General features: G+C 42.3%; 1 protein-coding gene across 1 annotated transcript in view; it reads left to right on the top strand.

Moving 5' to 3' along the window:
- The first annotated feature begins 7,069 nt into the window (after positions 1-7,069).
- FLT4 (fms related receptor tyrosine kinase 4) overlaps positions 7,070-16,015 on the top strand; it is a 354,573-nt gene continuing 345,627 nt past the window's right edge. The window contains exon 1 of the mRNA XM_066591022.1: positions 7,070-7,535. Coding sequence (XP_066447119.1) covers positions 7,478-7,535 — 58 coding nt within the window. The 5' untranslated portion in view covers positions 7,070-7,477. The remainder of the gene's footprint in view (positions 7,536-16,015) is intronic.

The raw sequence follows: 16,015 nt of genomic DNA, 5'->3' as shown, positions 1-16,015 counted from the left end.
CCCGTGGACATGAGGCCTTAGGCTTCCTTCAAACGGGCGAGCACAATATCGCTGTGACCAAATCGCAGGGATATTGCATATTTGTTCATGCGATGTTTGAGAGTTAGCGATACTTTTTCCTGAAAAATAATCTTGCATCGCATCACTAAAGCCTGCAATTTTCTCGCGCATTTTTCTCGCATGATAGACAACAGGTGTTGCTAATGGTAAAATCGCATCACACATACTCGCAAGTTTGTGTGCTGCGATGCAATAAATCCTTGGTTCCATAGGGAAACATGGGTGAGAAAAAATAGCAAAAGGCGAAAGATAGGTCATGCAGCGATTTCCAAATCTCACAACATCGCATGACAGGAAACATCACAGATGGGAATAAAGCCATTAAAAATCATGGGTTTTATAGTTTTGCATTTTCTCGCACTCTCACTTTGCTTAAAAATCGTGCGATTTTCTTACCGATGTGAAGGCGGCCTTAGGGCAAAAACACATGAGTATGTTCTTCTTCCCTTCTCCTGAATCCACTGATTTAAATAGGATTTCAGTGGTTTCATTTTCTTTATCGGGATTTCTCAGCCATGCATACTACAGCTTAGAAAAGATAGAACATGCCCTATGGAGGGAACATCAGGCGGCATCTATCTTCCCAAGGTCTTTTTCAAACTCCTGCGCTCTGGTGTAAAGTCACATATCTGACAACAGAGTTGAGTTCAATGTTGTCTATTTCCATAGGCAACCAAAAATATTTTGTATGCAGCTATGTCCATGAATGCAAAATGTTACAAAACAACAAAGATGATAAAATAAACTATTTGCATACTCAACTTTTTGTGTATATTGAGCTTTAACATTGGAGATGAGCGAACGTACTCGGTAAGGGCGATTTCGCAATCGAGCACCGCGATTTTCGAGTACTTCACTACTCGGGTGAAAAGAACTCGGGGGCGCTGTGGGTTGCAGAGGGGAGTGGGGGGGATGGGGGTAGCAGCGCGGCACAGGTGGGAGCTCTCTCTCTCTCCCTCTCCCCCCCACTCCCCTCTGCAACCCCCCCACTCACCCACAGCGCCCCCGAGTACTTTTCACCCGAGTAGTGAAGTACTCGAAAATCGCGGTGCTCGATTGCGAAATCGCCCTTACCGAGTACGTTCGCTCATCTCTATTTAACATCTCCAGTGTTTAGCATAGAAAAAGCAATGCAGTTTATTTTCCCAAATCCGGACAGACAAAGGTATCTCCATACACTGACATGCTTTACTGATCACTCACATGAAGTTAAATAAATCTTCTAGCCTTTGTATATTTCCCTTTAAGCCCCGACATACTGGGAGGGCCAAATGGTTCATATTTGCTGTATGTTTCTCTGTCGGTTGATGTTTGCTTTTATTAGTTTATCCTTAATATTTTGAAGAGTCACTTAGGGTTTGTTAACATAAAGAATTACAAATAGCAAACATATGGACCAGCAAGTCAGGCATGTTTAACTCCTTCAAGCAAAAGTGATTTTCTACTATAGTGCTAAAGTGATGCAAATAATAATATTCACTTATAGCAAACCAGATGTTTACAGGAAGGAGTGGAAGGAAAAAAGAATAGTCTCTTTGATGCACAGGACTTTGACTGCATCAGATGTCTTGAGGTGCCTTTCACATAGAACAGAATAGGCTACACAATGCATCACATCTGCACCAAAATCCACAGGCTACTTGTGGATTTCGATGAATTGAAAATGCCTGAAATCTGCATCAAAATCTGCACTTTGACCTGTGGATTTTGGTGTAGAATTCCACAGGCTGCGTCCTGTGCCTTAATTCCATCTCGTGTGAAAGATTACATATTACTGCAGCAATGCTATGGCTGAAGACTGGCATAAGTTTGGCTTTAGGGAGTACACCTTTTTTGTTCACTTGCAGGAGTTTTTGCATCAATCTACATGACAATCAAGATATCTTCAAAAAGGGGAAGAAGGTGGATCCAGGAAACTACAGGCCTGTGAGCCTGACTTCTTTATCTGGAAAGATCTTTGAACAAATTATTAAACAGCATGTATGCAAGTGTAGTGGCCCAGAACGTATATTCCTGGCCCTCTTTATAAATGTCATACATGCCATGTCTTTTGTAGATGCGCTGTGCAAAGTTGTCTAGTCATTTTATTTGTATTGCACAGCTGCAGCAAGTGAGAGGTTAATGTTTGCATGAGACTGGGAGATGCCTGCAATGTATCAATATTTGTATAGTCACATGATCTATGTTTTCTATAAGTATGAGTGCTTCTGGGTTCCTGAGTAAAAGTGCCAGCCACATAGGGGCACCTTCAACCCTCATGTTGTGAAGAATGGAAGCGAAGGAGCGGTTTCTCAGGATCTATATACCAGTAACCATGGAGAAGTGAGAGACGGAGGAGAGAGAGAGTGAGCGTGAGAGCGGAGAGACCAGGTCAAGATCACCATGCAGAGGTACTATAACCAAGAGTGTCTGTGGAGTGTCCTTACCCATGTCCTCCTCTGGAGATTTCCCTCGTCCAGGAGTGGTGCCTGTTCGATAACTTGGCCTGTAGGACTGGTGTCATTCTGTGTTTTCCTCCCAGATCTTAAGTCTACTGTTTTGTATGGCCGTCTTGTATCCTTGTACCTTGTACTGAGTTCGTGTTAAGTTTTGCCAGGGACCTGAAGTACATTACACAAGTCTGCGGCTCATTTATTTACCGCCAAGGTTAATTCCGGTGGGTAACGGAACGGTGGCGTCACCCATGACAACCTTGTATCCTGTTCTCATGTTCATTGGCCATCCCTCTTCTATGGGTGTCTGTAAGAGGCCCAGCACTGCTCTGGCCTAGGCTTTGTGTGTCTCTCCGGGAGGGAGCCTGGTAAGTGCCACTGTGACAAGTGTCCACCCTACCCTCCCAGCTCCTCAACGTATGCCCTGTGTCCGGAGTCACCCTACAGGATGCTGCACAAATACTTGGATAAAAATAGAGTAATTAACCAGAGCCAGCATGGGTTTTTAACAAACAAGTCATGCCAGACTAATCTAATTTCCATCTATGACAGAATCACTGACTCGGTTGATCAGGAAAATGCGGTGGGTATAGTATATCTTGACTTTAGTAAAGCATTTGACAAAGTATCTCATACCATACTTATTGAAAAAATGACCAAATATGGGATTGACAAGGCAACTGTTAGGTGGGTTCACAGCTGGCTAAGTGATCTACTCAAAGAGTGGTCATAAATGGCTGCACATCCAACTAGAAAAATGTGTCAAGAGCGGAAACTGATCAAATTTGCCAATGACACAAAGCTAGCAGGGATAGCTAACACTAGGGAAGAGAGGGAGAATATTCAAAAAAATCTAGAAAAGCTTGAGACTTAATAGCTGTCTACAAATATCTGAAGGGCTGTTACAGTGCAGAGGGATCAGACCTATTCTCATTTGCACAAGGAAAGACTAGAAGCAATGGGATGAAAGTGAAAGAGAGGAGAAATAAATTAGATATTAGAAAAAACTTTCTGACAGTGAGGGTGATCAATGAGTGGAACATGTTGCCACGGGAGCTGGTGAGTTCTCCTTCAATGGAAGTCTTCAGAGGCTAGACAGACATCTGTCTGGGATGACTTGGTGAATCCTGCACAGAGCAGGGGGTTGGACCAGATGACCCTGGAGGCCCCCTCCAACTCTACCATTCTATGATTCTATGAGATAATTTTCTTCAAAGTTTGTTCCAGGTGAAAAGTAACTAACATAAATCTGCAGCTTACTATAAAATAAAATACTGTGCAATGTAATCCTATAGGCAAGGTTAGATGCACTCTACCCTTGTGTGCAAGTTGCGCTTAAGAGGCTCGGGTGCAACTTGTATTGGACAGCACATGGCCTTAAATACGCTTGTGTGCCGGGGGCCTTACACTGAATGCAATCAACATTTCCAGCACTCTTTTGTTGACCAAGGCAAAGTACTACCTGACATTGAATATTAGTTTTTTCATGTGAAGAATCATGATAGATAACAATGAAGGATGAATGAAGGATGCATAGAATGATTCCATATAACTCCATCATTTATATGTGTCTGGACCAGAGGCGTAACCTGAAGTAGGTGGGCAAAATCTGTAACAGGGTCCCTTAACTGTAATGCTTCATTTACAGTACTGGTCTACTCATATGAGGAACAGAGTCTTTATGGGCCCCCTAAGGTTCCAGAGCCCTCTATTTTTACACCTCTTGTCTGCACATTTCTATGGGTGCTGTGTTCAATGCTATGAATTACACTGGATGGCCACTTTATTACAGATACTCACCCTTTCATGATTGGAGCTTCCTTGTATGGAGCCGTGGGACTGCAGTGCAGCATTAAGATCTGTGACACATTTTCCGTGGATCAGTTTCAGTGTGAATCCACATTACATGAAAAAATTCAGTGATTTGAGGACTTTCAATGAGGCCTGATCACCAGTGCTAGACTAGCCGGGGCCAGGATTTCACTGAAAACCTGTGGGGTTTTCTTCTGCAGAGATGTGGAGAATATACAGAGAATGGTGTGATCAAGGAAAAACATCCCACGAAAGTGAAGCTGTAGACAGAAACCACTCATCACGAAAAGGGGTCAAAGTAGGATGTCAGGAATCGTTATGATGAACAGGCGCTGCACAGTCAAACGAACTGCAGCCAAATACAACACTGGTACTTCAGCTAAGAGGTCTGAATGCACAATTCGTCGATCAAGATCACGGAAGGGCTATAATAGCTGAGACTTAAAACTGTTGTTAGAATAGTGGGAAAGTCATGTAGAGTTAGTTTTATGACTGGTGCTTGGCAATGTTTTGGCAGTGGTCAGTGGTGGTCTACCGAGTCCTAATGGAGCAGAATAAGGAACCATAGTGTAAGGCTGAGAGTGCATGGCAACAGTCATGGTGTGACAGTTGTAGCATTAAAATAGCTCTTTAAAAGTTGCATAAAGTGATTTACATACATTTTTGTTCTTTACAATCCACATTAATTTGCCAGTATTTCGCACTTGCAGGTGATGCAACTAATACCAAAACTATCTACTGCAACCCGCCACAACTATTGAATAGTAGTCTCATTTTTACATATGCAGCATAATGATTTTCTAGGAGTACTGCTAATTTGCAACATTGTAGAGTGACTGTTGTCACCATATAGCCCTCTCTAGCCTTAATTTAGCCTAGCACACAACCATATTATAGTTCCAAGTATTACTTTGGGAAAGATCCTCCTGATCTCCTAGTACAATATTCAGTCCCATTCTTGGCTCTAAATACAAAGCCATGATACCACTATGTGCATGAACCCTTATACAGATGAAAGTATTACTCAGGTATTAGTACTAGAGCGATTCAAATCCAATCAGTGGGTGTCCCTACAAATCCTGAGAATTGGGGTTGCTTGTCCCCCTCTCCTCACTGTGGGCTCTTTGCACTCCCCAACAGTGAAAAGGAGATTGAATGGAATGTATCTATAGGCGGTGCAGAGCTATCAGTCCCTAGGGCCTTTCTGAAACCAGTATTATAAATGACACATGATAGGGGGGCATATTTCCCTTTTCAGCCGCAGTTCTCCGGCGCGGTGCATTCAGCCAATCAGCTGGCTGGAATCGGCACCACGTGACTACACAGCGTGCACGCGGAATGCCTTCAGTAGCCGTGTGCACTACACACTACAGTTAAGCAGACGTGCACTACACACTACACTTAAGCAGCACGGGGTTAGGTTTAGGGTTAACTAAACCTAACCCTAACCCCAACCCTAAAACTAACCCTAAACACTAACCCCAACCCCAACCCTAACCCTAAACACTAACCCTAAACCTAACCCTAAACCTAACCCCGTGCTGCTTAAGTGTAGTGTGTAGTGCACACGGCTGCTGAAGGCAATGCGCGTGCACACTGTGTAGTCACGTGGTGCCGATTCCAGCCAGCTGATTGGCTGAATGCGCCGTGCCGGAGAACTGCGGCTGAAAAGGATAATATGCGGTAGGGGGGGCCTGCACAGATTTTGCATTGGAACCCAGGTGCTTAAAGCAACAACTCTGGATGTGCTAGAGCCATGGTCCACCTTAACTATATGCGATTCATGTGGTCGCCAGCTTGGGGAGGAGGGGGCGCCAGGCGAATGTATATTCGGGGCGATTTTACTTCTTAGGTCCTGCAAGCCAAATGATCTTGTGTAGCTACATAATTCATCCTCCTTTCCTGTGATGTTGTGAGGCACCGCTATCAGCCTATTGGTGCCTCCTCAACACTATTACTTTTTTCTGCTACTATATTTATGTTATGATCTTGGTTGTGGTATTGTGTCTATATGCTGAGGTTGGTTTGTCCTGTATTTGTTACAAGCTTGGTTTTAATGCTGTACTTATGTTATGACCTTAGTCTTACCTGTATTTATGGACTGAGCTTAGTTCTTGTGCTGTATTTATGTACTAAGCTTGGCTCTGGATCCATATTCATGTTATAAGCTTGGTTCTGGTGCTGTATTTATGTTATGAGCTTGGTTCTGAAGTTGTTTTTATATTATGAGCTTGTTCTGGTGCTGTATTTATGTACCGAGCTTAGTTCTGGTTATCTAGAGCTTCAAATAGAAAAATTAGATTGTGGGCTTCAGTCAGGTCAGGGATGGATGTCACTGTTGCACAATTTATTGGTGATCTGTAAATGATGACTATAGTCTAAAAAATGTGTAGGAAGCATATGTCATTTATTAAAGGGGGATTTTTTACATTCAGCTCCCTTGTATTACAACCTTGTCCATGTTGCAGAGTGTAGATAAAAGCGCACTGCAAGTTACATACATAGTTTACCTACACCGTGACATAGTGTCCCTAGAAACTAGATTCAAATATTGGCGACTGTGCATTTATCTCCTGTGCTGAGCAGGGAACAGAGAGGTGGGGGCTACATAAACTGGTCTGTAGCAAGCAAGTAGATTAAAACAATAATAAATACGTTCAGGCAGGAACTTCTTTCCACCCCACCCCCTTTATCCCTCCTTTTGCAAAAGTGCTGTACTTTAAAAGTTTTTTTTTTCTGGCAGCTTGATGGAAATACAGAGAGAGCTCCGTCTAATAACACACATAGGAAAAGGAAACTATTGTATAATGCATCCTCATCCCTGTGCACACACAGGCACACACAAAAGTTTTCCTCTGAGATCCAGGGGATTCTTTAATTCCTCATTCTAACCTTCCCTTAGTCTGAAAAAGACAGAACCTGGGAGAAAAAGTTGAGATATTTTTTTGAATTTTTTGACAATTCTTCTCTCACCTGCATCTAAGGCTTGGAAGTGACTGTGCATGACAACCACTAGTGACAGTTGTTAGTAGCCCGGCTGTTGTGGTTGGTGCTGTTTTTGCATTCTCGTTTTTATTTTTACTCTTTTTTTTTTTTGTCCTGGGAATAATATTATTAGGTAGAGATATTTTTTCTGTGGCGATACTTAAAACCTACAGAAGGGAACGCTGGAAATGAAGAGAGTCCTCTGCATGCTTCTTGGCATTTGGCTGGCTACTGTTGACAGAACAGGTAAGAGGTTTTGATTATTTTTGGGCATTCTAGAGTTCTGATTGAGTGATAATTTTTGTAGGGTAGGGACAATGTTTATGGGCATGGGCAATTCTGGTGAGCATTTCAAACGTTTTGAAGAATGGTCAACTGTGTAGGGTAAAGACAATTTTAATAGGACAGGGAAAACATTTGTATTCCTTAGAGGGGTAATCTGATTTCTATATTTTCCTGAATCGTAGGATGTGTCAAAATGTACCATCCATCAACTCATCCTTGATTCTTGATTGTACTTTATTTCCTCAGACAGCCTAGAATCCCCCAAATCACCACCACTCTTCTAATCTGTTCACATTATACTTCGACATTTATGAAAGCTGCCCATCATGAATACAAGCAAACCATATGACTACAAGTTACACCCAACATATAAACAAGGCAAAATCCTGACCGCAGCAGACCCCAGTTTCCAAACGCCTATAAACATCATGCAACATCTGTTATTATCAGGAAACAGCTTACACAGGATTTAGGACCATTACTGTATAATATACATGTGAGCTAATAGCAGAGGGCTGTTTTCACTTTTATAAAAAAGTCGTAACACATTCTCAGGCATTGCAGTTTTAACTACTTAACCCTTAATATATTAGGTATGACAATCTGTAAACCTTAGGATTACTTATATGTGGTCTGTATATACCTGCTCCACGTAGTATAGCATAGACATATTATTGTTCTATATAGTTTTCACAGATCATTTGTCATAGAACATATTTTTCAAACGTTCCGTATTGTATTTCTGCATATTCTGATGGACTGTGAATCCCCGTCCCCATGTTTACCATTAACCATTTCATTCCTGAATGAGCCACTTCATTTTTATGACCACTACACTTTCTTGGGATTGCAACCTCTGTGTAAGAGTTGAAGCTGAGGGTTTTTTTTTAATGGGTCCATGAATTTTACTGAATGCTTCTGTAAATACTTGGACAACTATAACTCAATGGAACTTCAATATCTTACCTAACCTAACAATGCTAGGTAGAAATAAATGACAATTTCATATACTAGATAATGTGAGAATTTAAGAAATGGAACAGATAATCTGATAATCCCATCTATTAGAATAATGTGATAATTCCTTTTTTAGGAATAGTTAATCTTACAATTCCAAGTATGAGACTGGATAAAGTGATAATTCAATTTGTAAGAATAGATGTTCTGACAATTCCATCTATGATAAATTATAGTTTTACAATTCTATATATGTGAATAAAGTGGTAATTCTAACTATGATAATAGATAATTTGATTATTCAATCTATAAGAATAGATAATCAGACAACTCCATCTATGACAACAGATAGTCTGAAAATTCAATCTGTGGAACTAGCTCATTAACATCTCCACCACCGCATGCTGGAATCTTTCTGTCATCTAGAACCAACTAAGTGAATTTCCTACCCCCTGAATTAAAATGTTTATTATTTGATCTGGTCACTTCATTCGAGCTATACCTTTTATGTAGCACAGTCGTGTTTGTTGGGTTTAGTAGTACTGAGTTAATCATTTGCCACCAGTCATTATGATATCACAGTAGCACATAAATATTGCAGCATTACTTTAACAATGATGTTAGCTATCATAAAACACCAATAGTATAACTTCAAATGGGAAGTTGTACTATTCAGCTCTGCTACATCTGCACATGGACATACATACAACGCGCATTTTCAAAAATGTGTCATATTAATAATGAAGAGATATGGTGAGGAGTTGAAAGGTGTTTTCTTCTATGGCACTGAGAATTATGATTGAAATTATGCATGTACCATAAATTGCAATCAGTCAAGTTGTTGAATTCACAGCTGCGTTCGAGTCCAGTTCAAGGTTTCCGTCTCTTTGCTCCATTGCTAAAGCGAAAAGGAAATAAAATGGTAAAAAAAACTGATTTGTTTTTTTCCATATTGATTTCAATGGGGTTTAAAAAAAAAAAGAAAGCAAACATAAAGGTTTTAGTTTACTTCTGTTCTGTTAAGTTTCCGTTTTTTGGAACGGGAAAATAATCCTGCGCTATACTGTCTGTTCTTGTGAAGTGCAACAGATAAAATCTGAAATTTGTCTTGCTGGCAGTTTGTAAGGTGATATTTACATGGGTCAGTATAATATCGGTCCAAGAAACTCTTTGGGTACATGCCTCTAAGTGTAGCCCCCCAGTTATGGCTCTGTATGCAAAAAATGACCACATCCATTGGTTTCCAGTTCATCAGTACTTTTTGGGTTTCCCTGATTGGTGCTTGATCATTTTTTATACACTATACTCGATATTCCACATCGAGTCCACATCCCCGTCCGTCCGGTCCCGAAACATATTTTGAAGTTCAACTAAGAGAAGTGCGAGTACTATTATTTGGTGCTTCCTGCTTTCACCATTCTGTTGCAGCTTCACAAGTTTCTGGACTTCTTTTATTTTCCAGAATGGTGGCAGTTCTTCCCTGACTAGCTGATGCATACTGGTGATTGGCTGGTACTCTGAGAAACCTCTTTCTATCAGTTCCTGGGCCCTTCTGTCTTTCAAGATGGCCACAGCTCTTCCTTGGCTATATGGTGTACACTGGGCACTGAGTGAAATCTCCAGCCACCCTGCTTTGAGCCAACGATACGCGCTCCTGTGCAACAGCAGGGGAGCGAGTACATGTGCGGACGAGTGCCGGATGTCGTTTGCCTGACATTTGTCCCGTGTAAATGGGCCTTAAGACACTTCTTACTATGAGTTCCTTGGCCTCTCTTTTATCTTCTAAGATGGCTGTAGCTCTTTCCTGACCACCTAATGCACATTGGGCACTGATAGTGGATAGTTGGCCAGTAGTCTAAGACACTTCTTACTACCAGTTCCTAGGCCCCTCTACTATCTTCCAAGATGGTCATAGCTCTTCCCTGACTACCCAAAGCACATTGGGGTTTGGTAGTGCATCAGTAGTCTGACACTTTTTGCTGCCCTCAGATTGAGCAATTGAGCAATGTTGGCGTGGAGGTAGTGCGAGGAGTGCTGTAGCTATTTTAGAAGACAGAAAAGGGGTATGGGAACTGGAGAAAGGCACACATAGGGGAAAACAAGAAATATTACTCCCCCTTTCCTGTCAAACTTCAAATTATGTCCGCAAGATGATAGTGTCTTATTAATTTAGATACACTATCCCCTATACGTAGTGTATGGCGTGATTGAAATTGGACATCACAAGCTCTGTATACATGGAGGATAGCCCTTTAAAGGTACATGCTAGGAAATAAATGTCTGATCAGTGGTGATCCAACCACTGGGACCCCAACTGATCTCAAGAACAGTGTCTCCAAATGAAGCATATGCTTCATTTACTTCTATAGGATGTAAGGAGACAGTTGAATGCATTGCTTTTCCTCCATCCCATAACAGTAAATGAAGCGGTAGTTGAGCATGTGCACAGTCCCTCCATCCATGTGGGGCATTTAAAAGTGTTGTTCTTTGAATCGCCAGGCGTCTGACTGCTGGTACATTTATCTTGTAAATTTCTTTAGTGGTAAGGCCCTTTAAATTTAATTTCTCAAGTCGACCCTATAAACCTTAGTCTGACACTACATGCTCCTACTACCAATGCTATGATCTCCACCCTATACATGATTAAAGATGACCTCCTATATCCCTTTGCAGTTATGATAAGGTCCATTTATAAGGAGAAATGATGAATCGAATAGGAATGAGAATGAGCTCCGGTAACGATAATGGACCGATATAAATGAGATAATAACTAGATGGAATGGTGATCATCACTGGGGAAATTGATGGAGGAAGTATTATATTTTCAACTAACACCTGGATGCATATCACATTACACTTAGAGTAATACCATTAATTACGTCGTGTAAATGGGCCTTTGTCTACCAAACCATATTACCTACTAGCCCAGCAAATAGCATTAAAAGATGTATGTTTCACATTTTAACCTGAGCAGATCTTAACCCTTTGCAATCCAATTTTGGATTCAGGGTTTCCTAGGGTTTTGTTTTTTTTCTGCCAATAAACAATGGCGCCATCTGCTGGCTAGAGTCAGTACTGCTGTATGGGACAGGCTGGAGAGGCCCCAACAACGATGCGGCCAGTAATATACAGTAAGATTACCCTGCCGGATGTATTCCGACATCGAAGCTGTACAGCCTTCAATCAAAATGTCTTCAGACGTCAGACAGTGGATTGGAAGGGTTAATGGCTTATTCACATGGATATATGCAGTTGCGGTCCATGAAATACGCAGTGTTTTCAGAGACTAGGGCCTCCTTCACATGACATTGCGGACGAAAATCATGTTAAAAGGAAATAGCCACGGTTAAGTCCAGAGCTTAATTCGCATTTTCCCATCTATTCACACAGCCGGGTACAACATATTAGGGAAAAAATACGCCACAGTTCTGGAAATCCCTCGGTCGGCATAAATCCTTGGAATGACTTCTAATGCCTAAATAAGGGTATCTGTAAACTTTTTGCAGCGCTGGATACTGCTAGACTCCCTCCATTTTTTGCAGCTTCCATAGGAGTCTATCTTTTCCGGCAGCGTATAAATATATGTCCTATTTTTTCCGGCACAATGTTTCCGGCTAAAAATCGATCATCTGAATGAATATATTGGAAACCAATGCTTGAGATGGTCACGATCTGCGGCCAATGTATAAATGCGGCCAAATAACCGCGTAAAAACACTTGCGTGAATAAGGCCTTAGGTTAACTTCACACGCGAGTGCGATATCGGACCGTGAATCACTTTTTTCTTGCCCATGTGAAACTGGCCTAAGGGCTTCAAGAGATGGGCGTGATTTTCTCCTGTTATGTTAATGATAATCATGGCCGCATTACGGGTTGAAACAAAACCACTGATTTCAACGGTTTCGTTCTCATTAGCTTTATTATTGGGCGTTAATACTATGTGCGAGAAAGATAGAGCAGGACCTATCTTCCTGCTTTTTTTCAAACTCGCACAAAATAGCACAGAGTTTGAAAGAGTAAATAAAAAGAAAAGTTTTTACCTTGTTCATGTGCAACTACACTCCGTAGCAGCGAGTGTAGTCACGCATACACCCGAGTGAAGAAACCCTAAAACTGCATGTATTTACTGCATATTTGGTACTTCTTGCTTTTTTTTTTTGCATGTGTATTTACTGTGTTTTTCACACATTCAAAAAAGGTCCCATAGATTTCTCCTTCATGCGTTAATACTCAGTGAATATGCATGCATCCGGCATATTTACTGCATAGTTACAGAATTCCATTTACTTTAACAGGCAATTTTGTTCCATAATATGGACCAAAACCTAGCATTGTGCTGTTTTTCTGCTCTTTGATTGGCCAGAGTGGCTCACATGATCAGTGCAAGCCAATCCGATAGCAGCCCACAGTGTGCATTAGGTAGTTAGAAAATTGCTATGGCCATCTTGGACAGGCAAAAACAAGGCCTGGAACTAGCAAATTGGAGGGGCTGCAAAGAAGAAAAATTGCAGCCAATTTATCCCCATCCTCCTCTTGTCCTGGGGCAATATTTTGTCCCAAAACTGGAGGTTAAATTTAAGGTACTTTTTGTAATTATGGTAAATTTATACAGAGTGTAGATCCCAAAGTGCACAACCCCTTAGAGCAGGGGTGTCAAACTCATTTTCATAGAGGGCCACATCAGTCTTATGGTTTCCTTCAAAGGGCCAATTCTAATTGTAAGACTGTATAGTAAAACTGAACCCCACAACAGCCCGATTGATAATAAGGTCCCCCATAGTGGCCCTGTCACACACACTATCACGCACACATATAACACAGACGCACACCATCACGCACACATATAACACAGACGCACACCATCACGCACACATATAACACAGATGCACACTATCACGCACACATATAACACAGACGCACTATCACGCACGCGTATAACACTGACGCACACTATCATGCACACGTATAACACAGACGCACACCATCAAGCAAACGTATATCACAGACGCACACCATCACACACACGTATAACACAGACGCACACCATCACGCACACGAATAACACAGACACACACTATCACGCATACGTATAACACAGACGCACACTATCACGCACACGTATAACACAGACGCACTCTATCACGCACACGTATAACACAGATGCACACTATCACGCACACGTATAACACAGACGCACACTATCATGCACACGTATAGCACTGACGCACACTATCATGCACACGTATAACACAGACGCACACCATCAAGCAAACGTATATCACAGACGCACACCATCACACACACGTATAACACAGACGCACACCATCACGCACACGAATAACACAGACACACACTATCACGCATACGTATAACACAGACGCACACTATCACGCACACGTATAACACAGACGCACTCTATCACGCACACGTATAACACAGACGCACACTATCACGCACACGTATAACACAGACGCACACTATCACGCACACGTATAACACAGACGCACACCATCACGCACACGTATAACACAGACGCACACCATCACGCACACGTATAACACAGACGCACACCATCACGCAGACGTATAACACAGACGCACACCATCACGCAGACGTATAACACAGACGCACACCATCACGCACACGTATAACACAGACGCACACCATCATGCACATGTATAACACAGACGCACACCATCACGCACACGTATCACACAGACGCACACCATCACACACACACGTATAACACAGACGCACACCATCACGCACACGTATAACACAGACGCACACCATCATGCACATGTATAACACAGACGCACACCATCACGCACACGTATCACACAGACGCACACTATCACTCACACGTATAACACAGACGCACACCATCACACACACACGTATAACACAGACGCACACCATCACACACACACACGTATAACACAGACGCACACCATCACACACACACGTATAACACAGACGCACACCATCACACACACATAACACAGACGCACACTATCACTCACATATAACACAGGCGCACACTATTACGCACACATGCGCACAGACGCACACTATTACGCACACATGCGCACAGACGCACACTATTACGCACACATGCGCACAGACGCACACTATTACGCACACATGCGCACAGACGCACACTATTACGCACACATGCGCACAGACGCACACTATTACGCACACATGCTCACAGACGCACACTATTACGCACACATGCGCACAGACGCACACTATTACGCACACATGCGCACAGACGCACACTATTACGCACACATGCTCACAGACGCACACTATTACGCACACATGCGCACAGACGCACACTATTACGCACACATGCTCACAGACGCACACTATTACGCACACATGCGCACATACGCACATACACACACAATATATATATATACATACACACACCCACACACATGGACACTTCTGCATTTTTATACACATTTTTATACTTAACTGCATCCAATATGGTCCCACTGGCAAGTATACTGGCTACTCCTAGTCCTTCTTGGGGCCCTCCTGCATACTGGGGCCCCTGATGTCTCCCAGGCCTGCAGCCATGAACAGAGGTAGGGCCGGTGAGAGGAAGTCAGGGCTGAGCAGGCTCTCACCCTGCAGCTGCTCCTCCTCAGTGTCGCTCTCCTCACTGCAGAGATCATGTTCTCTGTAGTCTACTTCCCTCCTCCGCGGCCGTTGTCAGTCTGCTATCGGCACTCCTCTATTACTGTCTGCACTAGACAGTACAAGCCGATAAAAGATCGCCTACTGACAGCAGCACGGAGGTGAGGGAACTTTGTGCACAGCCAGCGGGCAACAGAAAATGAGGTGGCGGGCCGGATTCGGCCTGTGGGCCTTGTGTTTGACACCTGTGCCTTAGAGACTGCAGAACCCGTGTCCTTGACAAGTAGCTGATTTAGCCAGGGAAAGCCATGGCCAGCCTGACAATTACCATGCAGAAATGTAGTATCATAGTATGGCCATTCACATGAATGACCATCCTGTAATATCAGTGTAGCAAAAGGTCTGCCAGGACAGGAGTCCATTTTACTGAACAGCTTTCCATTCTGGGACATAGAGGGGGTTTCTAAACAGGGGGCTCCGCCATATGATGTTCATATGTTCTAGTAGGGTAAATGAATAGGGAATTCCATCATGACATAACCCCCTTAATAAGACACAAGACGGTGTGGAGTCAAGTCTATCTTTCCAACACATTTATGAAGCGTTATTACAAGAAAGTGTTGGTAAAAACCAATGTTAATAAAACCTAATGAAAGTTGGTGTAATTGAAGAGGTATTTGGTGCAAATTTTTGGCGCATATCCAACCACATGGAAAAAGTTTTTTTTTAAATTGATTTTGCTCCCATTTTTTGTATTATTATTTTATATTAGTAGATGATGCAGAATAAAAATTTTTGGAGCTAAACATATTTCCAAATTTGTTTAAGTCCAAATT

The sequence above is a fragment of the Eleutherodactylus coqui genome, chromosome 2, assembly GCF_035609145.1.
Source record: "Eleutherodactylus coqui strain aEleCoq1 chromosome 2, aEleCoq1.hap1, whole genome shotgun sequence".
Classification (NCBI taxonomy): Eukaryota; Metazoa; Chordata; class Amphibia; order Anura; family Eleutherodactylidae; genus Eleutherodactylus; species Eleutherodactylus coqui.
This window is presented reverse-complemented; position numbering and strand designations above follow the sequence as displayed.